The 27,693-nt window shown below is 45.9% G+C and overlaps 1 protein-coding gene across 3 annotated transcripts in view; it reads left to right on the top strand.

The window, feature by feature from the left end:
• Positions 1–3,025: 3,025 nt before the first annotated feature.
• LOC133134984 (cadherin EGF LAG seven-pass G-type receptor 1-like) overlaps positions 3,026–27,693 on the top strand; it is an 83,160-nt gene continuing 58,492 nt past the window's right edge. For all 3 annotated transcript variants that reach the window (XM_061251677.1, XM_061251678.1, XM_061251676.1), the window contains exon 1: positions 3,026–6,724. In XM_061251677.1, coding sequence (XP_061107661.1) covers positions 3,220–6,724 — 3,505 coding nt within the window. In that variant the 5' untranslated portion in view covers positions 3,026–3,219. The remainder of the gene's footprint in view (positions 6,725–27,693) is intronic.

The raw sequence follows: 27,693 nt of genomic DNA, 5'->3' as shown, positions 1-27,693 counted from the left end.
ACGTTACTGGCTAACGTTAGCTAACTTCTCACATCTTAGTTAGCCTACGTTAGCTAATTTACACCAAACTAGACAAACTGGACATTCACCAATCAGACAAACGTAAATCAAACTCTATACTGATTTTATAAAACTGAATTACACAAAAATAAAATCACTATCGTGAAACAAATAGACAGATTTTACCTGTAAAATAAAATTATAAGCTCGCAAAAATAACATCACTAATGTGATCACATTTTAGTGGGCATCACACACACACATAGCATGTACTTTCTGTGAGACAATAAACCCGACGATCAGCAAAATCGACAGATTGGCATTTTTCTGTGACAAAGTAGACGGCAGTAGCATTGTGGATTAAAATTAACTTAATCCTGCCAAAGACAAGTCCTTCATCATTTTTCTCCAGGATAGCACACATATTATTTTTATAGTGTGCCTTTAACAGTAACTTTATGTGCTGCAACAGTGCTGCTTGGCTGAAAGTTAAAATTATACTGCAACTGATTCTTGTATCTTATCACTGTAGTCCTGGACAAAAAAATCTGTGCCTTTTTCAATGGCGACACATGGTTGGAGGATATAACCAGCACTAATGTAAGCTTGCAGAAGCTGATGCCTTTCAGCAAGAGTGGAACAGAGGTTCTTGAAGTTGTGCAGTTTGCGAGCACACTGTTTGAAAATATGTATGCTTACTCTCGAAGCGTAGAGTCCATAAACGTATGAGAGGCCCAAAGTGAATGGTTAGGTCTGGGTAATGAGACAAATAATAGTGGCTGGTCTGAAAAACTTTCCTTTCTGCTTAGTAAGTACTCCTCTATCAAAACTTTCAAGCATGCTATTTGACCAGAGGTTATCTTTGGAGCACAAATCAGCTCGATGATTTGTCTGAGTTGCAGCACAAGTTGCCAGGCATCATTGTCCACTGGGTTGTGAATCTTGTCCCCAGTCAAGAGTGGCAGAACTCTCAGTAGACACCAGTTCAGTACAGCATGCCCACTTAGTTTCTGACTTCCAGGATTCACTTGGTTTGTTGTTGGCATCGCTGCCAAGGTAACAAAAGTGATTTACACGGCTGTTTGGCTCTACATAACTGAACTCCTTTTGCTTTGTAATAAGATGACTGATATACAGGGCCAGATCATAAGACACAACACCTTCAAACAGATCATGGCCTAAACAAGGAGGTAGTTCAGGTTGGCATACATGGAAGAAGGAAAGATCATTGAAATCTGAATCACATTTGATGCCTGCAGATGAGTTTAAGCCTGCTGTAACCAATTGCTGCACATGGCCATTGTAGGTTTCAGCTGTACTGATTGATGCTTTTGCCAAGGTAGAGGTGAATGTTTCACGATCAATATCACAGAATCTGCAGAAGTGAGTACTCTTGCTAAAGTTCTCAAAGAAACCACCAATATTGTGTGATCCCACGTTGTCACCAGCGATGGCACACAGCATGCCTCTGTATGCCTGTCCATCAGACATGACCAAACCATTTTCTTCTAGATCTTTCAGATCTCTTATAAGAGAACTAAATTTGTGGTGGCCAAAGTATTTATAATCATGCTCTCGACACAATAAAGCCAGTTGCATTTGGTCCACACTTGACCTGTTGTGTGGTGCCATATCTGCCAGTGAAAAGTACACAGCAAGAACTTTATGCTTCCTCTTGCCTGATCCCAGGATTAGCAACTTCAAAAGCATCCTGATACAAGATTAGGCCCAAGGATTTTGGATCAGATTGAAACAATGCATTTTCTGCAACATTGCTGCCATCCCATATACTGCATCTTCCAGTGTGTCCGTTTGTCGAGTTGGGGAAGACACCTGTTGCTTATGGGCATACACTTGTTGCCTGACTGATTCACACTGAAAGAGTGATCTGAGTGTCAAAGCATTCCTTTCCAGACTCATTCTGTCCAAGACATATTGGAACTGGTTCAATTTATCTGAACTGACTTTTAAAAACAGATTTTCTTCTTTTTAATGTACCAGTGTTGCATGCCCGGAAAAGATCCTCTGATTTTAGGATATCCACAATATTATTTATATCACCCTCAGATATATCTAGAGTCACCAACTTCTCTTTGAGTTTATGAAATAGATGAGACTGACTGACATCATGCATGTCCTGTAAATCCTCAGTAATGGTCTGGAATGCTGAAGATGGGAGTAACAGTTTTGCCTGGAGTTTAAGGTAAAACAAAGCCAAACTGTTTAAGAAGAGGGATTCGTCAGCATGCCCACGAAAAACATCTCATCGCTCTTCCTCTCTATCAACATCATCCAGAACATTCTCTTGCATACCTTTGTTCTCTGCATAACTGCGTAACTGTTAATTGTGCTCTATTCGCTAGGTGTCGCTCTTACACAGACAGGTGTAGGTTTGTGCAGCCAACTAGCTATTTACTGAATACTAGAAATATGCGACAGTCGTCTCAAATTCATTAATATGGTTGGGTTAATTAAACGCGGAAGAAAACACATATTTTGCATATTTTACCCTTTTCAAAGTAATAATCTTTAAATCAACACACAGGCTATAATGACAATTTTGCAGATTTTTTTTTTACTTAGCCTATACATTATTTTAATGTAACCGAATTTAGTTACTATCATTGTCTAAATGAATTATAATGAATCAAGTTACATGGGCTAAAAGATAAGTCATTTGTCGTCACATATTTCAGCACAAGCATAAATGTAGGCTATAGCTGCTAAACTCTCACAAGCGTGTTTGCCACACAAAAAAACAACAGAACGCATTAGAGGAAGTTTCCGTGACACAAAACTACTGCAATGATAGCTTACTCGGGAAGAACGTGAATTTAAAAGACAATGCATGTTAACAAACTACCACCAAAGACCAATAAGGGAATGAACGAGGTCATGCACAATTCTAAATTCGCCAGTAGAGCTTCGCAAATATCCATAAGAAAGAGCCCCCTGCGAAAGTTTCCCGTGGGGCAAACGCAGCAGGTTTATGCTAATCAGTCTCGGAGGAGGGGAGCGACGGAGCCATTTTGTAGTCATTTTAAACTTAACGTGGAAATAATGAGACACAGCTCCGCGGACATAAAGCAAAAGTGTTTTTTATAACAATAAAAACGTTCAATGGAATTTACCTGAAAGGCAAAGCGTGGGGAAAAGGCGAGTTCATGGATTTTTCCAGGTGTTTTGGTGAAGTTGTGTGGATCTAAGGAGTTTTACACCATGGAACTGCCAATGAACTGGATCTGGGTTGGTTTACTATTATATGTTCCCTTGCTGGGATGTTTCGATCTTCACATTTCGGAAACACTGCACCCGGGAGCCGTTTTGGCGAATTTATCACTGGGACCCTCTTGGATCTATAAAATCGATAGGACTTTAACTCCCAAATACATTCAAAACTTTTTAGAAATAGACGGTCAAGACGGAGTGCTACTCCTTTCCAGAAAAGTGGACTGTGCGCGCATACATAGGAATCCTGTGCCCATTTATTTTAAAATAAGATCTTTGACATCTGAAAACTTTATTTCGACACATTTTAACACGTATGTTCATGGGCAGGATTGTTTCATCAAATATAAGAGAAAGAATTCATCAGGTAAGCCCGATGTCTACATTAATTTTCTTTCCAGAGTGAAGGCAGGGTCCTGCTTTTCGGCAGGTAATTTGCTTTTGAATGTAAAAGAACATTTACCAGTATTCACTCGGAATTTAAAGTTTTCCAGCTGGTCATGCACTGAAACGGACTTGAAAGTAGTTTTTAACAACCACAATGTAACATTGAGCGGGCATGGTTGCTTACAACCAGGGGAGCCGAGTGAGGTGGGTTTACTGTGCACATTGCACGGAGTGGAGAGCGACCGTGTCTCCGTGCGCGTGAATTTGCGGTTTGTGACAGCGGAAGGCGGTGGGTTGTTGGATTCGTGGAACAAACGAAAAAGGAGAAACGTGAATACTGCTCCTCAGTTTCAGCTACCCAACTATCAGGTGTCGGTCCCGGAGAACGAGCCAGCTGGAACTCGTGTCATTACACTCAAAGCGATTGATTCGGATGATGGAGAGGCCGGCAGGATTGAGTACGGCATGGATGCTCTTTTTGACAGTAGATCCAGTGATTATTTTCAGATCAACTCACAGACCGGTAGCATCACAACACTGCAGCCATTAGACAGAGAAGTCAAGGACACGCACGTCTTTAAAGTGACGGCTACTGACAACGGCACTCCCCCTAGGTCGGCCACGGCTTACCTTACAGTCACTGTCAGCGACACAAATGACCACGGGCCGGTGTTTGAACAGACTGAATACCGGGTGAACATTCGGGAGAACGTGGAGGTGGGGTTCGAAGTGATGACTATAAGGGCTACAGACGGGGATGCCCCCTCTAATGCCAATATGATCTATAAGATTGTGAATTCTGATGCAAATCCTGGTTTTGAAATTGATCCCAGGAATGGACTGGTTAAAATCAAGGTCCGCCCAGACAGGGAAACTAAGGCCAAGTATGAGCTGATAGTGGAAGCTAATGATCAGGGCAAGGACCCAGGACCACGCAGTGCCACAGCAACAGTTCACATCATTGTGGAGGATGAGAATGACAACTACCCCCAATTCAAGGAGAAAAGGTATGTGGTCCAGGTTCCGGAGAACATAGCCATAAACTCACAAATAGCCCAGGTAGAGGCCACAGACAAAGATGAAGGAAACAATGCCAAAGTCCACTACAGCATCATCAGTGGAAATGTGAGGGGTCAGTTCTACATCCACTCCCCCACAGGCACCATCGACGTCATCAACCCCCTGGATTACGAGCTGATCAGGGAGTATAATTTGCGGATAAAGGCACAGGACGGCGGCAGACCCCCCCTGATTAATGGAACGGGCATGGTCGTGGTCCAGGTGGTGGACGTGAATGACAACGCCCCCATGTTCGTCAGCACGCCCTTCCAAGCCAGCGTTATGGAGAATGTGGCAATCGGTTACTCTGTGATCCACATCCAGGCTATTGATCCAGACTCCGGGGACAACTCCCTTCTGGAATACAGACTCACAGACACACCCCCTGACTTTCCATTCACAATCAACAACAGCACCGGCTGGATAACTGTTGCTCTCGAGCTGGACAGGGAGACCGTTGACCTTTACACCTTTGGAGTGGAAGCAAGGGACAGTGGGCTCCCCGTGATGTCATCCTCAGCCAGCGTCAGCATCACTGTGAAGGATGTGAACGATAATGTCCCCACTTTCACCGAGAAGGTGTACCAGCTAAAGATCAACGAGGACGCCCTGGTAGGGTCCAGCGTGGTGACGGTCACAGCCATCGACCGCGATGAGAAAAGTGTGGTGACGTATCAGATCTCCAGCGGCAACACGCGGAATCGCTTTGCCATAACTAGCCAGAGCGGGGGCGGACTCATCACCCTGGCACTGCCGCTGGACTACAAGCAGGAGCGGCAGTATGTGCTGACGGTGACCGCCTCAGACGGCACACGCCACGACACCGCCCAGGTCTTCATCAACATCACCGATGCCAACACGCACCGGCCCGTGTTCCAGAGCGCCAATTACCAGGTGCTGATCAACGAAGACAAGCCCGTGGGCTCCACGGTGGTGGTGATCAGTGCGACGGACGAGGACACCGGTGAGAACGCCCGCATCACTTACATCATGGAGGACAATGTTCCCCAGTTCAAGATCGACCCGGACTCGGGCGCCGTCACCACTCAGATGGAGATCGACTACGAGGACCAGGCCTCCTACACGCTCGCCATCATCGCCCGTGACAACGGCATTCCCCAGAAGTCCGACACCACTTACGTGGAGATCATCGTCCTGGACGCCAATGACAACGCGCCACAGTTCCTGCGAGACATGTACCAGGGCAGCGTGTTCGAAGACGTCGCCGCCATGACCAGTGTACTGCAGATCTCCGCCGCCGACAGGGACTCGGGGTCCAATGGGAGGGTGAGCTATACCTTTCAAGGCGGGGACGATGGCGATGGCGACTTCTCCATTGAACCCTACTCCGGAATCATCCGCACGGCCAGGAAGCTGGACAGGGAGAACGTGCCAGTGTACAACCTGAGAGCCTTTGCGGTGGACAGGGGCGTTCCCCCTCTGAAGGCGGTGGTGGACATCCAGGTGACCGTGTTGGACATCAACGACAACGCTCCCGTGTTCGAGAAGGACGAGCTGTACATACCTGTGAAGGAGAACAGTGCTGTGGGTTCCGTGGTGGCACGGATCACAGCCACCGACCCGGATGAGGGGACCAATGCCCAGATCATGTATCAGATTGTGGAGGGAAATATCCCTGAGGTCTTCCACCTTGATATTTTCAATGGGGACCTGACTGCCCTCATAGACTTGGACTACGAGTCCAAAACTGAATATGTGATTGTGGTCCAGGCGACCTCAGCACCCCTGGTGAGCCGGGCCACTGTGCATATCCAGCTGGTGGATGTCAATGACAACGCCCCGGTGCTGAAGAACTTTGAGATTATCTTCAACAACTATGTCACCAACAAGGCCAACAGCTTTCCCTCTGGTGTAATTGGGAGGGTGCCAGCCCACGACCCGGACGTTTCGGATAAGCTCCACTACAGCTTCGTGGAAGGGAACGACCTGAACCTGCTGGTCCTGAAGCAAGACACGGGGGAGCTGCGTCTGAGCCCAGACCTGGACAACAACAGGGCCCTGGAGGCTATAATGAGCGTTTCAGTCACAGGTAAGCCTCTCCCTCTCTCTGCACATGAAGCAGTGTTGTTTAATTAAGACAAAGGTTTATTTTATTATATATTATAATTAAGTACATGCAATACTATTTAAAAAGCTTCATGAATGTTTCAATATGCCTACATTTGAAATGTAGAAGATGCCTGCTCTTGAGAAAATGTTTGTGTGTGATGTGCATGTTGGATAAAATACTTCAGGGGTGTATGCTAATTTTCAGGTCCCTCTGTTTTGTGCATTTGTTTTATATGGGCAGGGCATTATGCTCATATTGGGCAGTGACTGCAAATCTCTATCGATCATACATTTTCTTATGATGTTGATAATATGAACTCATAATATGCACTTAGAAGATATAGATTTTTATTGAGAGGGGTGAGAAATGAGTCCTGCTCTTACTTCAGTGCTACAGGCTGGTCTTTATTGTTATTATATCTTTTTAAATATATGCATGCATTTAAATCTCCAGTTGAATATTTGTGGTGCATTCTCTCTCTTTTTCTTTTAAAGTGTGGTTAGTCAAAGATTGTATGATCATCATCCCAGACTAATTTTGGAATGATAAGCAATAATTAGGCTTGTGGTTGAATGTTGTGTAGCTGTATTTGCAGTTAATGATATTGAGGAGAATTAAGTTATTATGTTGAATTTACTAGTGAGAGCACTAAACAATGTAACTGATTTGTTGTATTTACCACAGCTGGAATAATTTGCAATACAGGCTATGTACATTTTTAAATGTAGCTTTGTCCTTAGTGTATGTTGTTCTGCAGTTGGCATGCTGTAATACAGCAGGAATTTGTGTGAAAGGTAGTTCTCTTTTCCTGTACTGGCTTTCAAATGCTTTCCAAGTTAATCATTGCTGACCAGCAAACATATCACTGTCACCTGCTGTCCGTGAAAATTACTTCAGATCTGAACTGGCAATGGATCTCAGGACAATGGACAACGAACTGAGGATTTGTAAACAGAGACGGGACTATAGAAGTGTAGTCTTAGAAAATCTACACAGGGCATCTTAATGTTCTCACATGATTGCCCTGTGGTGTCCATTATTAGCCTAGCAAATATTTTACTACGTTCCTTTGATTGGTGGCGTGTTCTTGGGGTCACGGACCCCCGAGTGCCGCCTCTGCTGTTGCAGTAATATTGTCTTACATTTGTATCCCTCAGAACTTCCTGTACTGTGACACTGTGACCTCTCCAAGCCTCTCATCATAAATCAGCTTTTTGGAATAGTCCTCTTTGTCTTTTCTGACAGGCCCAGCTGACCTGCTTGAGAGTGCTATACTAGTGGCCATTGATGGTCCCCGGTAGCCTCAGCTATTATTACCAGTATTAATGCGGTCCCCAATGGTACTTATCAATGACAACAGTGACATTGTGTTCTCCATGAGGACAGTGACCACTCCCTGTGATCCTCTGGGAAACGTGCCCTCCTTCAGAGCAGTGCATCCCCCCTACCTCCACTGATTCCGGGATAACCTTGTGTCGGATGTTAGGGAACCATTAGTACTGATTACATGACCTTTCACCCCGGGTTCTGGGGTGTCAAAAAAACACTGGAGGACTAAGATGAAACTGGAGTACAAAGAACAGTAGCAGCTAATCAGTCTCACATTCGCAGCCTTTTAAAACAAGCAGACTGTTACTTTTCTTACATGGCATAGCTGTACAGAGAATAACTCAATCAGTTGAGTTCTGTACAAACGGCACCGTAAAATCATGCTATTGAAAAATAATAATACCGTATATTCATATGAAATGCAATATAACTTTATTTCGTTTGGCTTCTTTGTATTTACTGCTACCTTTATTTGTTCAGATTCCTTTGCATGTTTTCTGTGTCACCTGACAGAGAATCTAAAATGGCTTTAATGTGAATGTGGCTGCAGGTGAATGGGTGAGTTTCTCACTAATGGGACTTGTGTAACCTCCTTGAAAAGGGTGACGCCTCTGATTTCCCCTGGATAATGGATGGCCATTTCAATAAGACGGGCCTGTCAGATTTGCAGAAACATGGAGCAGACTGTGCGTGTGTGTGTGACTGCATTCTTATAGTAATATAATCCCTCTTATCAGGGTTTGTAAAGATTTAACAAGCTTCTCCTGAAATAAGGTCCCTACCTTTCGCTTGAGCACCATAACACATTCCCGTCCTGTTGCTGTTCAATGGGATAAGCCTTCTGCTTGGCCCAAGGCAAATATAAATCAGGAAGTTGAAACAAGTGAACTGATGTTGCCCAAACTACTGAAAGGGCATTTGTGTTCCTGTCATAAACTATGCCCCAAATCTTCTATCTCTTAATGATGGGCTAATGATAGAGTACTGCGCAAAAAGTGTGGATTCATGCCCAGTGATCATTTCTGGTTAGTTTCATTGTGTTTCCAGCTGAAGCTCAGAGCATGCTGCTACATGCACACACTGTTTCCCTTTGGGGATAAAGTGGAGCTCTCATACAGAGCCAGTTTGACCTGTGACAGTTCCAGGCATTCATAATGTTTCTCACTTGTTCCCCAGAATTTAACTCCTGTGAATCTGGAGGAGATTGTCACCCCTACATCATCTGCAATGTAGTGTAAATGGATGTGCCCGAATCAGAAGGCAAAGAGGTCATAGGGTTTTGGCTTGCAAACTGATACCACTTTTTTTTTCATTTAAAACTGCCCCGTTCCTTTAAAAATATTGTGCTCATGACAAAACAACTGTCAGGAATGAATGGCATTGCCTTTCCATACCAGGATTTGGACAGGCAAATTTACCAGTTGTACTGTGCTGTCTGTCAAGCTCTTTCATCCATGGCTACCCTGTTGCCCCATCCAGTGTCTCAGACTATGGGGACTGTATTAAAAGGTCCAGGCACATTTTATTTTCAGTCTATGCTTGAGAGATATGAATCGCTTTTTTGTTTGTTGATGATATAGAAGTAAACAAACTGTCCATTTACATGATATCTATACTATGTGGCCTTTTTTTAAACCTTATCCTTATCATCCCTGTCATGGAGCTACATAAAATATGAACCCACTGTATATAACTGGCAACAGACTCTTTTGACATATTATAATTTTCATGATCTATAGATGATTATATGACTAGTGTTTCCACACTAATGCTGCAAGTGTGTGTGTACATTTGTGTACGTGTGTGCGTCTGCGTGCATATGTATGTCTATATGTGTGAGCGTCTGTCTGTGTCCGAGTTTCTTGCATCCGTAATGCATGGAGTGGGCATACGGAGAAGGTGTTGATTATGTTCTATATATGATAATCTGTGTAGAATATTAAGGTGCAAGTTACCACCTCCTATTCTTCACCATTAAACCTTATGTGTGCAAATTAAAGTTGCCATTTCATTTGAATGAGCTTTGAATGTTAATTATAGCATTACTGTAGGTGCTGTCTCTGACCGAACACAGAGAGCCACTCAAGCAGAATGCTATATTCATCTATTTTAACAGTTATCTTGAAGAATGCAATTAAAAGCATCACATTTTCGTTCTAGCCCGTGGAGCTCGGCATATAAACGGGAATCCTTCTTCTTCAATGACATTTTCCACCATGTTTCTACCTACCCCAGGCCCAGTTGAGGCTGGCATGTCGTGAATTGACATTCATTTCTGATTCCAGGGGCAGGTGGTAGAGGCGTCTTTTGTTATTTGTGTGTGTGTTGTTGTGAGAACGCTGGAGAGTGTGGGCGAATAGGAGCTGCATATTTCTGCGCCGCTGTCGAAACGGGAGATCAGGTTAGCTGCCGTGACACACGATCCAGGCACTGAAAGAGGGGCACTACCCACGAAGTGGGCACAGACAGCCATGTGCCAGCTGCTACAGAGAGGTTGTGTCTGCTTGACTGACGACAGGCTTGTGTATGGATGACCAAATTGACGTTCCTTTTTTTTGTCAACTTTTGGTACATTTTACATGTTGTCAATGATAAGTTTTACGCCACAGTGAATGATGTAATTTAAGTGTGATTGATTGCCTTTTTACGTCTTTGTGTGCCTGTGTTCTTTCCTCCCTGTGTGTGTGTGTGTGCATGCATGCATGTGTGTATGTGCAGGTGTGTGCATGTGTCGGCACGCTTGTGTGTGTGCACGATTGTGTATGTGTGTGCTTGCTCTGGTCCCAGAACATGCAATCCTACACTCGTAAGAGTGTAAGCAAGAGCAGTATGTGCCTAAGGCTTTGTGTTGCAGTTGTCAAAACAGAACATCTGTTAGTAGAGGTGTGAGGCATCCATCCCTCCCTCGAGCCATCGATTGACTTATGAACTGTGGCATCATGGGACACCCACAGTTCTGTTTGGTGATACTGACCCACAGGTGTGAACAAAATACCCACACTATATCTAAATGTGTATCAATGGGTCTTGGATTAAAAAGCAAGTAATTTATAAATTTTAAAAAATTAAATCCAGAAAATGATTTGTATGGCATTCTGAAATTCGATAGAGGAAACGCCAAAACATTTTATTTCACGTATTCTTATTTTAGAAAATACTAAGATAGCTATGCATCTCTTTGTGAAAGTCATTTTTTTCAAGACTGCTTTCTGTGGGAGTGAGCAGCATTATTAATGCGTTATCATTGTAAAATGTAAAATTGTTAAATTTCTGAGGTCTTCTTAAAGGTAAACACAACGAAACAGTAACACAGTGATGTAAAACATCACAGAGGATATTTATTTAGCATAAAGTCATTTGCGGTGTTTTATCTGGCGCTGGCGTTCAGGCGTAGGAGTCAGGACTGTGTTTTCAAATAGCGTGAATGCTTCCAGGACTGTTCCTTTCAGTTCCCCTGTCTTTGAGCCCAGAGCGCAACAGGCACTCAGTGAAAGAACCTCAACATCGATTAATCTAAAACAACAAGCAGAGTGCTCCCTCTCTCCGTGTTAAATGAGTGGGAAAGGAATCCAAATCGTGTTTAATCTTGCAGAGAGGTTTGAAAAGGAGCAGGGAGACAGGAGCACGTGGAGGTGGTTTCACCAGAGCGCCAGAGGGAGGAGAATGCACAGGGATCTGTGGCTTCCCCACTGAGTGTGTGAGAAATCCCAGCATTGCTGGAATAGTTTCATTTTTGGGATCTCTCTCCCTGATAATTGGAATGAGATGTTTCCTTTTGAGGACATTTCTATAACGCTTCAGCAAATGTGCAAGTCATAGCAGAGACCAGTAGAATCAGTTAAAAGGAACCATGACAAAAGTTTTTTCGAATTTGATGCTGATTCATGAAACCATTACAAAACTGGCCTGTCTGCGAAGCACATGCTCGCCGGCATGTGTTAGAAAGTAATACCCGAATATTGCTGTACTCATATTGTGACGTGTTCGCCACCTGGTGAAGACCAAATGAAGACGAAACCTCTTTAATAAATATAATGCCAGGGAGCATTAACAGCAGTGTGCGGGTATGGCTTGCTAAGCGCTCTTCTTGTATGTTCTACATACCCGTGCGCTTGTCTCTTATTATATTAGCTCACCTGCTTCTGAGTACTGCAACATGGGTATCCTCTCCCGAAATGTTAAAATGCTTTCAGGATGGCTTTGGAAGATTAAATTACAATGATGATCAGATAATTAGTGTTTCTTTTTTCATCAAAATATGAGATTATCCAGAACATTCCTTCTGGAATGCCTTCCGAGCATGTGAATCTGGCTGTAGACGGGCATTACATGAAAGCTAATATGTAATTGCCGTTCCACCTTTTTCTTGGCATTAGGTTTCCGAGATATGCAAGCCCCACAGTGAATTTGTGACCATTGGTCTGGGATTAGATGGAACCGTTTGTGTTGAAATCCTTGTTGTGGCCCTTGCTGCAGGGATTAGACGCATGAGGTGAAAGTGGGAATGTTCAAGCAATCCATTCTTCTTCGTCAGGCCCGACCTTTCCAGGTGAGGGAGGGGGGGGTGAGCGCACGAGCATGTCTGACACCCTGTCCAACATCGTCACTCCACCCCCAACCCCTCCCTCTGTGGGCTAATGAGTGTGGGGTTTTACAGCAAATACTTGTGTCTGATTATAAAAGAAGAGAAAGATCATTCCAAGGGCATGAGTCAGTAGAGAATCCATGTGATTGGACACTGTCCTAGAGGGGCGGGGCCCTAGGGGCCATTTTCCTCAGCATTAGAGTAAGGAGAAGGAGGGTCGGTTGTGTCTTATGATGACATCGGAATAACCACTTTGCAGGAAGGTGATTTGTTGGACAGGTTCAGAGAACCTGTTGTCATGTAACATGATTCACAGCGCTCTCTCCCCTACTCTCTCTCCCTCACACACACACACACATACACACACACACGAGCATGCAAACACAAACAAAAGGACCTTTGTGTGAACATCGTGGTATGAAAAGCCAGCTAATTCTGCCAACGGGGGAAAAGTGTGACATTACACGTGTTTGGTGGTCGCGTACGGTGGGACCAGGAATGTTAAGGCTGAACAACTTTAAAGGCCGTTATTGCCTGAGCACGGAAGGCCGGAGAAGTCTTCCGCCCCGAAGAACGGTATCACAATTACAACTTTTGAAGTTAAAAGATGTCTCTGGTTCCTTGATCATGCCGAAGGTTCTTTAGGCTAGAGGTGGTGATATGCCGGTAAAAGAATATCTTTGTCATCGGCAATGCATTATCATCTCGAACAATGATGATATGTGTATGGTTACAATAACTGTTCATCCTTTTCTTCAAAGAATTGGCTGTGCCGCTATGAGTTTAAATTTCCATGAAATTCCACCCTGGGCCACATTTTTTATCCACTCTGTGATAAAAACTCAAGTAATAAATCTTCTGTGAGGAGAATGTGCTATTTGGTTGTCTCATAGACAAGGTCTCCACTACCTGTTTACTCACTAATTTGCTCACCAGGACATATGGAAGTTGATCATTTGATAGTGCCTGAATGGGGCCACGGTTTCTAGGGTGTTTAATAGTCATAGTCTCTGTGATTGACCTTTCTTCTCTAATTGCATCCATTACGAGTGTTTCAGGAGAGTCTTTGTATGAGTCAGCCTCCCCTTTAACTTTATTAGTCCATGCAAAGGGGAATATGAAACCGGGATGAGACTACGGTTGTTTTTGTCTCGCTGTGCACTGTTGCTGGAGGGAGCAGAGGTTTCAGAACCAAAAGTGATCTAATCTTATTATAGCAGGCAGCCTTTTTGTGGGAGATTCTACTGCGGATAGTGGATTAATGGGCATCTTTGTGAAGGCCGGACCATGCCTTTCTGAAGCATGCAAAACATCCTGACACAGGACCCGCTCTGCATCCAGCCCTCTTACAGTTGGCTTCAGACATTCAGCAGGTTGCCATTCCAATTAGTGGTGGATAGACAGAGAATTCAATCCTGTGTGTATAAACCTATTCAGCCATGGGTAAATACCTCAAATTTGGAGGCAAAGGAGAGAGCAGGGTCCAAGTTCAGAAGCATTTGAGCTTCCTCGTTAACAGGACTGAAAATGCACTACTTTTACCATTCGGTATTCATTGAGTTTCATCGAAGCAATGGCTAACTGCTTGAAAAAATGAATGGAATAAAATTTGTAGAACAGGCAGCTTAACCTTGTGCTTTTAAACAGTAGTCAAAGTATACATTTATAAATTATATTTTAAATTATATTTTTAATCATAGCAACTTGAATGACTGGTACACTTTTTGCCATTTATCCTATTTCAATTATCCTATTTCATCCTATTGACATTCTTTGTCAATTTTACTCGTACCAGAATGAGAATCAGCCATCCAGACTGTTAGTTGGTGAGTTTTATGGATATTGGAATGTTTCTGTAAATAATATTTCTGCTATTGTGCCAGAGACTGTTTCTCACATCTGGGATTGTCGTGATCCCGTGCCTCTCACTGTGAAAGCTGAAAGTCAACAGATAAGTCATGCATTGCATTTCAGACTCTCCATCTTAATGTTTCTGTTACTGTATTCATTCATACCTTCTGAGCACAGTGACATGGTGTGATCTTATTAAGCGCACACTGGGCATAAATCACTCTGTTCTTCTAAACCAAGTGAATCATTTCCCATGGCCTGTAGCAATGATGTTATGCTAACAGGGTAAATTATTGATTTTATCAGCAGCGGTAGAATGAAATCGTTCTTGTTAAACTTCAAGCAATATGGATGTCTCTATAATTGCAATTTTTCCATAATACCGAAGACCTACCAACCATTTCCACGGTTATGGTGACTTTTCTGCCGTAGTCAAATGTCACAATGAAAAATGATTAGTTTAATGTCTTATAGAGTCAACCACTTCAGCTTGCTTCTGGAGATAACATTCACTTCTCGTATTCCATCTAAAATTTAATTACTTAAAAATTCACCCGAGGAACCGCTTCTGACTGATTTATGATGATTTATGTGCAGCTCTCACAGTGGCAAAGTTCTTCATCTCTTTTCCCTTTAGATATGCCGGTTTTGGGATTCGGAGCGCAGTAGTGTATGAGGTGTGAAGAGGCTGTGGGGAAAAGGCCCTGTGTCTGTCTCCTGCTTTCTGCTCTCTCTCATTAGTCAGAGGAGGGGGAGAGGTGGGGAGAAACAGAGAGCAGCAGATAGCATTTATCTTAGCCCCTGGGAGAATGGACTGCGACATGCCAGAGGCAGGAAGCCAAAGGGTCGCACTCTCTCGCAGAGCGGATCTGCAGTCCAACGTCCAAATTGGGTCAAGCCCAGGAGTTGTAGTCAGACTAGGTGCGCATTCCTGGATTATTTTTACACTTCAGACAATAGGTACTCAGTCTATATTTAGACTTTAGCTACTTGATAATTGTACATTCAAACTATTAGCCTTCACTCCAAGTAGTTCTGTATTCAGAACGAATTAAACACTGATGAGGTTGTAGTGGGGCTTTAGGCTGTAAAGTTTCAGTGTTGTATATTGCACTTAATTGTCTCACAGCATATTCTGACTTTAAGTTAGATTTTTGATTTTCTTTTGGTGTAGCAAGAGAAGGGTGGGTGCTAAATGCCTTTTGCCCCCCCCTTCAACTCAGAATTGATCAGGCCTGGACTGGCATGGACAGCTGAGGGATGAAACGCCTCCCTTGGGTCAGTTCCATTACATACAGGCAGCGTTATTCCCGACCCCAGGTTTGAATCCAGCATTCTTTAACCCACATCTGTTATTAACCCTTACAAAGGGGGAAATGCTGAGCTTTACAACGTAATCAGAATGTTAATTCAGTAATGCCAAGTAATAATTGTGTCATCACATAATCAGAGAAATTTGACAACGGATTGGTGGTTTCAGTCAAAAGAATGTCTTGCGTCTTATCTCTGAAACCACACTTACTTCAGTATTGCAAAGTAATATTTGCACATGGAAATGTTGCGTGATGTAACTGGGAGTTCACACCTATGAGTGATTTCCCTCTCTATATTGAGTTCCACAAGTCTCCTCTCACTGTTAATTTCCCCGTGCTACATGAAATCCCGGCTTGGCCTGGAATCTGTCACACTGCTCTCTATTTGGCGAGAAACCCGTCAGCTCTTCTGATTCATCCCACCCTGAAAAACCATAGGGAATATGAGTGCTGCTAAATGTGTGGGTATTGTTCAAAATTATCACAGGAAATGCAGGTTGTTGCTTGCTGGTGCTGAAATTTGTGTAGCATTTGAATAAGTGTGGGCTGTAGTCCAAAGATGGCAGATGAGAAGCTGGGAATGCTGGGTAATTGTGTGAAGAGCTCGTCTACTGACTGCGGGCTGGGGCACTCTCACATTCCGCCTGTGGCAGTGAGGCCCCCCCCCCCCCCCCCCCCGCTGTGACATCACGCACGCCAGAGGAACACTTTGTCTCGCTCAAATTGGGCAAACATTACAGCGAGGCTCACCTTTCCCTTTAAACTCGCTCGCACCGTGAGAGCGGCTTGAGACGCAGCAAACCCCTCGCGTTCTTCACGCAGAATGTGAAGAACGGTACGCCAGTGACATGCCAGAAAATTGCACCCATTGACAGCGGAGACCAATATAGAAAACGCAGTTGACGAGAATAGAATGTGATTCTATACTTCTTAAACCCCATGGAACCCCAACTATCGTGTGTGGAATGTGTGTTGGCACTAGGACTTGACGTTGATGTTCATGGCTATGGATAGCTGCTACTCTATGAGAATTGTACTTTATCTGATTTCTGTTTGTTCTAGTGCTCTGCAGCATGTACTGATTGTGTGTTACCTTAGATAAAAGTAAAATGTAATGCAATGCGCATAAAATAAGATCAAAATCATCACTGCCTAAGGGAAAAAATGACGTATTCCACTTTACCCACCAGCATGGCATTTGTCAGAGCTGATTGTAAAGCAATTCCATAGATCGCTTAAATGTCTGGCCTCTAGCATAGTGGTTAAGGTAAATGACTGGGCCCCGCAAGGCCGGTGGTTCAATCCCCGGTGTAGCCACAGTAAGATCCGCACAGCCGTTGGGCCCTTAAGCAAGGGCCTTAACCCTGCATTGCTCCAGGGGAGGGTTGTCCAATCAACTGTACGTCGCTCTGGATAAGAGCGTCTGCCAAAATGCCATTAATGTAATGTAATGAGAGAGAAAATGGTGTCAGTCCTTCTTATCTATTGTTTTCCCCATCGCAATTCTTTAAGCACAATTCCTGTCTCCCATCTACATTACATTGGTAAAGGCCATGTAAATTGTCCCAGGGACTTCCACACTGCCAGTATGTAAATGCGGTGACAATGGGGACGTAATGAGAGGCTGGTGTTCCCTGTGTGGAATGTGTCATGCCGCATGCTAATGCGGAGAGCTCTTTGTTATTGTCCGGGCTTCAGTTCACACTGTTTGAGGGTGGTGTTGTGTGTTTGAAATCTCAAAACATTGATGCGGTGGGGGGTGGGGGCATGAGGGTATAAGACAGTGGAGATGAGCAAGGTCTGAGGGGGAATCCATGATGTGATGCTCTGGAACAATGGAGGGCTCTTGCTGTAGATTAGCTTGGCCTGTTTGAAGTTTCCATTGTGTGTGGCAAGTCAAGAACATGCAGATTTGTTTCAATACTGCAGATATCATGTGTAGGTGATGCCATTAGTATCTGAAATGGCTGAGAGGGGAACCTTCAGATGTTTAGAACCCAAGCTCTTTCTGCAAGCTCTTCCCTTCATAAATCCTTTTGATGAAGCTATACTGTACCATATGAATACCATACAAAACAACAAGCCAAGCATGTTCTTTTCTCACCATTGTTGTTGAAATGGCAAAAATGCTGACTTGGGCCGGAGTGCTCACCTGTGCTCCCCTTTCTGAACCACGCTAAATTGGTTTGATCCACAGGGACCTGTAGCATAGTGGTTAAGGTACATGACTAGGACCCGCAAGGTCAGTGGTTCAATCCCCAGTGTAGCCACAGCCATTGGACCCTTGAGCAAGGCCCTTAACCCTGCATTGCTCCAGTGGAGGATTGTCTCCTGCTTAGTCTAATCAACTGTACATCGCTCTGGGTAAGAGTGTCTGCCAAATGCCATTAATTTAATGTAATGTAATGAGCCACTCTTATCAGTTCTCGTGTCTTTCTCTCCTGAATGCTCCAGTCCTGCCGTACCCCACACCCCCACCTTCGCCCATGTGGTGCCCCCGCCCCTCCTCTCTTTAAGCCCTGCTATACCCCACACCCCCACCTTCTATGCCCCCTCCCCAGCCCCCCTGCAGTGCTCAGCCCTGCCATGCCCCTCCCCTCTCCCTCTCCCCCTCGCCTGCAGTGATTGACACCCATCTACCCGTTTGCTTTCAACACTGCCGCTTCGACATCTCTACTCAGATTCCACGCTCCTCCTCAGCCCATTCCATGCTACCCCGTGCTCCTGCCCCCACACCCCTGCCCTTAGCCTGGTCCCTCAGTGGCCGAGTGGTGTGGTGCGGGTGGCCTCAGTCATGTCAGGAATGGTCTCCTCTCTCCGCGGCTGTACTGATGGTTTCCAAACTGGGGCTCCCGGTGCAACAGCTGCTTGTGACCTGTGGCGGGCGGGTCAAGAATCCTCGAAACTCCCTCTCCCCGTGCTTATCCATCACGCGCCCGGCTCCAGGCCTGCGCTGCTTAACCCCGCTGCCTATCTGTCACCGCTCCCGGCTTCTGTGCCCAGTCCGTTACCCCCTCCCCCTGGCTCCCTGTCTCTCACCACTCCCCTCTCCTCCACCCCCGAGCCAGGCCGCTCTCAGCTTCAGTGCTGCACCCACGACCCGTCTCCGCCTCCGCCCTCCACCCAGGTCCTAGGTCCCGTGCGTGCCCTGAACTGTGGGCGGTCCCCGGCGGGTCACATGGGGGAGGTGAGGATGGATGGCATCACCGTAACGAGCAGCGTAGCTGATGTGCACGGTGTGTCCGGGGTGCTGACTGACGGAGGTTTTAATCATCTCCTCATATCACATAGCTCGACAGTAATAACTGCTTTAGTCTGAGTCTGTTGCTTGTTTTCTCCAGCCTGATGCATGTGTGTTGACATCGGGTCCAATTTGCTGCTTGTCGTAATTCTTATTTATGCCTGTTGAAATAACACTCATTATTTGACAACGGCTATTTGCTGTCAAGAATGTCATGGCAAACCACAGGTACAGACTTGGGGCTTTTACATAATTCACTTCCAGTGTCTCTCTGAGGTCCGTCATTACCTTTGAGATCCCACCCACACCAGCCACGCTGCTCTGTGGTGTGAAGGCATCTCTCCTCACCATGGTAGCTGGTGCGTGACTACCAAGGAGGAACACAAGCAGAGCAGGGCTTCTTCAGCATTGTTACTGGCTACTGTTTCCTGATGCTGTTGATGGTCTTCTCCAGGTCCAGGACCAAGTGCCTGGCTGGGCCTTTACTCCATGGTTACACTTTACTTAGACAAGGAGATCAGGAACCCCAGTTTATAAGTCAAACCAACTTTCTTTCTTTTTCTTTTTTTTTTTTTACTAATGATTGCTCTCTTTCTCTCTCTTTCTCTCTCTCTCTCTCTCTCTGTCTCTCTCTCTCTCTCTCTTTGTTTCTGCCCAGCTTTCATTCTTACTCTTGCACCCTCCCCCCCCCCCCCCCCCCCCTCGCCCAGATTAATAACCCCACACTTGCGGTTGTGTTTACACTGAAAGGTGTGCTGTTTGCCAAGGGCCTGGCTCCGAGGAAGATGAATGCTTTACCGCTGGACCCTGGCACTTCCTGTATGTGTCAGTCACAACTTTGGAACTTGTTGTATTCAGTCTGAAACAAACCAGTGCCTTGTTTTCTTTTTCAACACCTTGCCAGATAAAACAGTGCCTTGCACAGCTCAACTGTCCTTGGCTGCGAGCGTAGTTATTGTTATTAAAAATACTTTCTCAGTCATGAATACAGGCTTGATTAGTTGTTGCAGCCATGTCAGTGGAGAGATTTGTGATGGTGGTTGGTTAGTGTGTGGGGCTGCAGTGTTGGATAATGGACTCTGGTTGTATGTGCTGTATTATTACAGTGCTGGCGACGCTGTGGGGGCATGCGTTGCGTAGGAATACCGTTGTGATTGTGTAACTGGAGAGCTTTCTGTTCTTCCCTTTCAGTCGGCAGCATGTGTTGCTGTCCCTCTTCTGCTGTTGAAAATAACTTCAGACTGCCCCTCCTGCCCTGCTCCCCCCTCCGTGCCCCCCAGAGTATCGCTCTTCATCCCCTCTCAGACCTTCGCCGTGGCACAGGCGCCCTGTGGAGACACGGCTCTCAAACGGGCCCGGCCTGCTTTGTGAGGCGTCTGATCCTGTGCCAGGCAGGTAACCTGGTAACCTGGTTCCCGTCGTCTGATTGGAGGAGGGCCGCTTGCCCGGTGTAGAGAGGGTGACTCGTGGCTCGGCTGCACACAGGGGCAGACTGAAGCGCGGGGTATTGGGGGGGGCATTCGGGGCCTATCACCATAGCGACACGCTGCACTGGAATGGGCTTTGGGCAGGGCGGTGGGCTGCGGCCGGGGTGCTTTTGTAGCAGGGGCTGAGTCCCGGGCACCCTTTAAACAGAGAGCGAGGGCACATTGTCCCTGCACGGATTTCTGTCACTGCGGGACAAAGCCCTTCTGCGGGGCGGATTGTTTGGCCGAGCGGAGTGTGGAAGAAACTTGGGATGAAGGAGGGAGCGAGGGAGTGAAGGAGAGAGGGAGGGAGGGAGGCCTTGGGAGGGAGGGCTTGGGAGGGGGGGGGGGGGGGGACCACTGGGCCAGGCTCAGACACGGCTCAGCGGTCCGGGCCTGTGAAAGAGGGAGATGGAGAGGGGAGGGGGGAGGATGAATGCAGGGGTGTTATATCCCTGTCCTGTAGAGCACTGAGGGCCAGGAGTCAAAACTCCCTCCACTGAGCCGTGACCACACAGGAGAGTGCCGGGGTTTCACTCCAGATTCACACTGTGACAGTTACACAGGGATTCATTAACGGCTAATGATACCGTTCCATTTGTCGTTTGTACTCACAATGATTGCCGTATAGCTATGGGTTTGGCCGTTCTTAGGTCTCTCATTCTCTCTCTCTTTCACTCTCTCTCTTTCTCCTCCCTCTCTCTTGCTTCCTCTTTCACTCTCTCTCTATCTCTCTCTCTGCCTCACCCTCCATGAGTGTTGGGTTGCAGCCTTTGTTACCCCTGGTTACTGATAAACAGAGAGCTTAGTTACCAGGCCCCAAGTGATTGGTTCTTTTCAGTTGAAAAAATGGGTTGCCAGGGGAACAGTGGGACTTGTGTAAATTTGAAAAAGATAGCCCGGCCTTGCATGGGGGGTGTGGAGGTATTTTCACAGAGATTTCAAATACACATGCGGTGAGGGCAACACCCCCATTCTCTGCCCACAAAGCTGTTAGCCCCTAAATTCCTCAGCTGAACCCTCACAGCAAGCAGGACAATGGCACATGCTTGTGAGACATCCCATTCCGACTCACCAGAGTTTGATACGCATACTTTTGTTTGCTTGAGAAGCCATTAACTACGTGACATTCACGCCACTGGACTGGTATCGGTCTTATGTCAGGTGTGAGTGTTGCTGACAGCATGCTACCTGAGCCTCAGTAGCCAGGTCTCAGAGATGCAGTCGTCAGATGGAGGGCCATAGCTCTAATTCCAGAGTTAAAGCCCATTGTCACAGAGTTAAACTTGAACAAAGGACACCTTTGAGACTGATTCTGTCACTGCACTTTCCCTGTATAAGTGGGACTTCACTACCTGCTTTTAATCAGCTTAAAGTCACCATCCTGTGTATGAGAGGGGAGTGATCATTTCTGGGAACATTGTGAATTGTAAGTTATCTCTCTTACTGTGCTCCATGTATAGTACCCTTGGCAATAATATGACTGCCCAACCTGCCTGTGGCCACCGCCCACAGCCAGTGCTCTCCCTGCCTGAAAGCCCTGACACGTCATCCTCACCTGTGTGCTCAAAGCCCAAAGCGCCTGGAACAGCGCTGGCAGGGTCTGTTTCCCCTCCACTTGAAAGCCCGAGAACAGCGCTGTCCGCACCTGGAGTTCCTCTGCTCTAAATCATTCACGTCTCAGTCTAAGTTCTTTTGGCTCCGTCTGTGCACTCCCTCTCTCTCTCTCATGGGGGGGGGGGGGGGGGGGGGGGGGGATGGCTGTTCCTGGAAGGCCGTTAACTGGGACGCCGCGGTAGCGGGAATCCGCCTCTGCTCCGAGCGGCCGCGTGCTTTCCCCGCTCCGGCGGGAGGAGAACAGAGACGTCCGCGCGGGCGGCGGGGGCGCCGATTGAACGGGAGAGAGGGTGCGCAAGGCCAGCCAGGTGCTCCTCGTTTGCCCTCCCTGCTCCTTCCCCAGAGGGGCTCTCGCACGGCGGGGATTGGAAAGTGCGGGGAAGAGGCATTCCGACGCCTGCAATGTGGCTTTCATTGCTGGGCTCTTTTTGGCAGGCAGTTTGCCACTCAGCATGGACACTTTTATGACCAGAAACCTCCATTAATGAACCTCCATGACGGAGCCTTTACTGCCTTTTACGGCTTTCCTGTGGAGAGATCCTAGCCAGTCCCTGACTGTGTCGTTTTATTAATGAGACCAAAGGTGGAATGTGGTCGGTGTGTACAGGCTGATTAGCGTAAGGTTGTTGACTGGAGAGCCGCGTGACTCAGTGGTTATGGAACAGGGAATTGCAACCAGGAAGTTCAAATCCTGGGTTGGACATTTGCTATCATGTCCATGAGCGAGAAACAAAATTGAATGTGGTCAGCACATGTGTAGCAGTGTAAATCAGCCACACACAAACTCAGGGTTTTGAGCAGTGTGGCACAAATTTGAGATCCAACTAAAGTTTCATTGTTCAGACATCAGGACAAATACTGAGAAAGTATGTGGTGGTGGGGGGGGATAATGTTTACTTTTGCGGTTTGAAAACAAGTCATAATAGGCCTATATTTTGACAAGTGCCTTAGTGTGGTTTCTGTGCCAAATTCTGTGCTCTTTGTCCGTGACAAAAAATTATGGACTTTTGGTGGAAAGTGAGATTCGTTTTGAAACATTTCAGTTCTTGGACATAATCGCCAGGTGTTGTATTGTGAAGCAGTGCATTACAGCTCAGTGGCCCCGAATGATTCCTGCTCACTCAGATTTGCTTTGAAGAGAGTGGGAATGTAGCAGTCAGGAATACGTAGGGTTAATGGCTCTCCACGCTCCCTCTCTCCCCCAGGGTGCCGTGCAGTGCTGCTGCACTCTGAGTGATGAATGAGGTGACAAACAAGAATTGCGTCTTTAGTCTCCCCCTCGTCTAATCGCGGTTCCTATCACTCAGAGACCAGGAGATAAGAGGAATTCCGCTCAGAGCTCAGTGACTCCGAACCCCAGTTTCGGGTGTTCCCCCTTCTTCGGGTGAATAAGAGGGTGAATAGTCACCCCATTTGTGTGAGAAGTGCGAGGGCCTCTGTTCTGTAGGCTTTCAGGCCATACAGCATGCTTCCTTGTCGCACAACTGCTAAAATGTATGTACCTCTGTAAACAAGTAAAAGCTAAAACCTACATTGTCTTCGGTTTTTGTGTGCCATTGAGCTCCAAGTTGGAGGACATCAACTGCATAGTAAGTGACTTTCATAGTAAGTGTCGTTTGCTTGGCCTTGTTTTGTCGCTATTGAAATGAGCTTTTCTGTGTCATCGGTGCCGTGGATGGACAGTTGGCATGTCAGTTTTGTGGTAGTGGGCCTCTCATTCCAAGGATTTCCTGGCACATGGGGAGTGACCTTCCCGAAAGAGCTTCTGTAATAACGCAATTTGGGTGTGCAGTTTGGCTCCGCTCAGTTGACTTGGCTCCACAGGCGACTCTAGGCCCCGTTCACCTGGTTGCCCGAAATCGAAGCCAACTCTCGTCGACACCTGGTTACCACCGGTTACCTCGACCCACACCCCTGTAAGTGAGAGAGAACAAAGGAATGCCTTCATCTGTTGCCCGGGGCCAGCAAGCTCCTGTCAGTGCTAGGCAAGTGGACCGTAGACAGACACACCGACCGACAGAAGTTCCCCGCAGGAGGAATGCCTCTCTTATGAAAATTCCTCAGGCCCACTTAGACAGATGGATGCACTCCAGTGTCGTTAAGCCTGTGAAGGTCTGGCTTATTATGAATGATCTGACGGAGTAAGAAATAAAACTGGGAGCGCTGGTGAATTACGGACCGGCGGGGGTCCTGTCCATAGTCCAGTCCAGCCAGATAGTTCTTCACTGCCGAGCTGGAGGGAACATGTTGGTCAGTGTGTGGAAATATGCCCACGCATTCTAGCACTGATGGGTGGAGAATACGCTGTTCCTTAAAAGAGAGCATTTTGACCACGGAGTGGGCTTGTGCCCTGAAGGTTGCAGGGTCAATTCACATTCACATTAGGGCTGGGCGAAATAGCCTTTGCGGTATAACAATTTCTTTTTTTGTAAGTAACAAGCATCTCTGGCATGTTGTGTTAGATTTCTTAATCTTACCTGATGCATACACTTCCATTTTTCTGAGCCAAAGTGAAATGCTTCCGGCGGAAAGAAATGTTACTTGTATCATTTTAATGTTGATATGTGTTTTTCAAAACTAATAGGTAAGTTAAAACATCACTTATCTATTCAATGTTGGTTTTCTCCCCCGGAAGCGTTTCACTGAAGTTTGGAGATGTGTTACCGTATCAAGTATGCTTTAAGACGAAAAGAAGGAACAAAACCTACTACCACTGGCGAGAGATGGTTCTTATTGCACTATAAAAAAAACTATTTGATGTACCGTGATAGCCATATCACGCAGCCATATGTATTCATTTGTACATCAGAGTAAGCTATCAGAATACACATTGGCAAGAGACATCAAAAAAAAAGCTGTAGATATATATATATATGTGTATTAATTGTAGACATTTTTGCCTTTTATTCTGCTAAATGACAAAAATGTAAATGTAAATGTATTCTTTTTTTTCATCATTGTGTAGTTTGTTATAATTGCCTCTAGGTTTAATTTATGGCAGTGTGTTGTGTCCTTTGCTCTTATTGCTGTGCTTATCTTTTTTCTTTTTGTTTAGAACGGTTTTATTACTTTGTTTTATGTCTTATTATTTTACCATTACTTTCTGATTATGCTGCAACTGTATTTGTGCCAACTTGTAATGCATGTTGGGTTGTATTGTATGAAATGTGGTGGAAAAAATAGTTTTGTAGTTGTTGTTGTTGTTGAAACACCAACAGCAAAGACCTGTGAATGTCATTGAGTTCTTTGTGGAGGAGCCATTTTGGTAATTCCAATATGTACATTACTCTATGGAGAAAGAAATTCAACCCAGATCCTTCATGTCCTGATATTTGACATGGACAGACAATGTTAAACAAATGTTGTGGAATTCCTCATTCATTTGAGTTGTGTGCTGTGTCCTGTTTAAACTATGACTGTTCAAGGGCTTGATTTTAATCACACCAACACTGTTTGTCTAGGTCCATCTGTTCAGCAGTCTGAAAGTCAGTGTTAAAGACACTGGAAGCACTGCTCGCCCCACATTGACTGTATAGGATTTGTTTTGATAGGCACAAGTGAGCATGTATTCCTGTTTACATACTTCCATCATTATTTTGATTAGATTAGGCACTTTCTCAGCTTTTCTAAGCTACTCTTGTTGTGTCCTCGTCTGAGTTTGTCGCCCAGGGCTGTGAAGGATTATATCACCCGATCTTACCCTCTTCTCCTGTGCATTCTTTTGTGCCATCTCATTGGTGCAAGTCATAGCAGTCCAAGTACGCTGTCTGTTAATTTGCTTTACGTGAAAAAAGTTGCCGATGTATTTCTCTGAATCCCTCTACCACATTTTCTGATGTTTTTTTTTTTTTAAGTTCATAAAAATAAGTACGGCATCTCTTACTCGTGAGGTGTTTCATAACAGCTCTTACATCCTCGGTGCCAAATAAAACCACAGGCTAACATAGACACTCATTTACTAGGTTGTTCTTGTCAGAGACAAGTGAGACGCTGGTGTGGCTCCTCTCTCCTCTTTGGACAGTCACCGGAGCCGAGTTTGATCCCCCGCTGCGGGAGCATGGGAAACGGGTTCCCTGTGCTTTTTTCGCCTCTCTGGGTTGACGTGTTCAGAGAGCGGTGCGATGCGCTAACTGTTCCCGCTCTCCGCAGCGCTTTGTGTGCTGGCAGGCGCTGGCCTCGCGCCAAGAACCGGGCAACAACAGATTATTTAGGTCAGCTGTTGGCAGGGCCATTGCTGTACTGGTCTTAAAGACATGTCTTGTCTTGGTGGCAGATGGGTGTACTTTGCGGGTGAGTGGCTCTCTGAGCTGCTTTTGACCCCACCTCTCCTGCCTTGACCCCCCAAAACTCATCTCACAGCCCCTCTTAGACACTGGTGGGAAGAGATGTCAGCGGCAGGGAACACTTGGACACGCTGACCTTTGGCTAACACAATGATGGAGACTTCAGTAAAGACCTGTAACTCGATTAGGTTGGACCACGAGAGCTGAGGTTTCCGAGTTTAACTGTTAACTGAATTTCAGCAGTGAAAATCAATTACAAACGTGTCCTTGGTTCCCGCTGCTTCACAGTTGAGTGTGTTTGTTTGTGAATGCTGTGTTGGAATCCATGGTCGCATAGTTTTTTGATGGTTTAGAGACGGTGCGTGTATTGGTTTAGTTGGTGCGTGTATTGATCAGGAGAGGCCCTGTCTGTTTAACGGGGCCACAACCTCCAGCGAGTTAAACATCCCATGACAGGCTAATTTAATAAACAATCAACACAACTGTCTTTTTAGTTGGTCTTTATCAGTTCATTCAGTTCATTAGACCATGAAAATCTAGGTCCAGCCCCCATCATTTAAACCCTTTGTGGGAACAAGGCGATGACCAGATCTTGGCTATACGATGTGATGTCTCCTGTTCAGTTTTGGCTAATTTGCTGAACATGGCCACTTCACAGCTAGGACACAATGGCCTAAAGCAGGAAGGAATATCCACAGACTGCCCGAAAGCGAGCCGACTGTTCGGCCCGACAGCTGTCACTGTTCAGTTCTCTCTCTCTCTCTTTCTGACAGTGGCTCTTTTCTTCTTTTGACGCTTAAAGGGGACTGGCGTGTTTAGGGATTGTCTTTGCCAGCCTTCCTTAGTGCACAGAGACGATTGGACGCAGAGAGGGATCTAATTGAGTTTATTGTGTCTTAATTGCATTGGACGGCACGGTGAGGAGCGTGGCGAATGTCGCGGTGGCTTCGGGTTTCTGTTTTCGCCTCGTTTCGCAGCTTCTGGGGGCCCCCGGGGACCTGCCCGTCTGAGGGGTCTGATAACCGATAAGTGTGAAGCGCTACAGCCTTCCAGACACTCTCTGCGAGTCTTTATCCAGCAACCTCCCCCTGTCAGACGCGAAGACAGTCAGTGCTGGCGGTTTCTCTGTGAAAACGATTCCAGCATCCTGCTTCCAGGCCAGTTCTAACTTGTGACAGTCATTTTGCCTTGTTCTGTGTTGGAAGGTTGTTTTTTACTCGCTAATAGAAATGCCAGATAAATAGAAATCCTGCGCTAAGTATG

This window comes from Conger conger, chromosome 8 (assembly GCF_963514075.1).
Source record: "Conger conger chromosome 8, fConCon1.1, whole genome shotgun sequence".
Lineage (NCBI taxonomy): Eukaryota > Metazoa > Chordata > Actinopteri > Anguilliformes > Congridae > Conger > Conger conger.
This window is presented reverse-complemented; position numbering and strand designations above follow the sequence as displayed.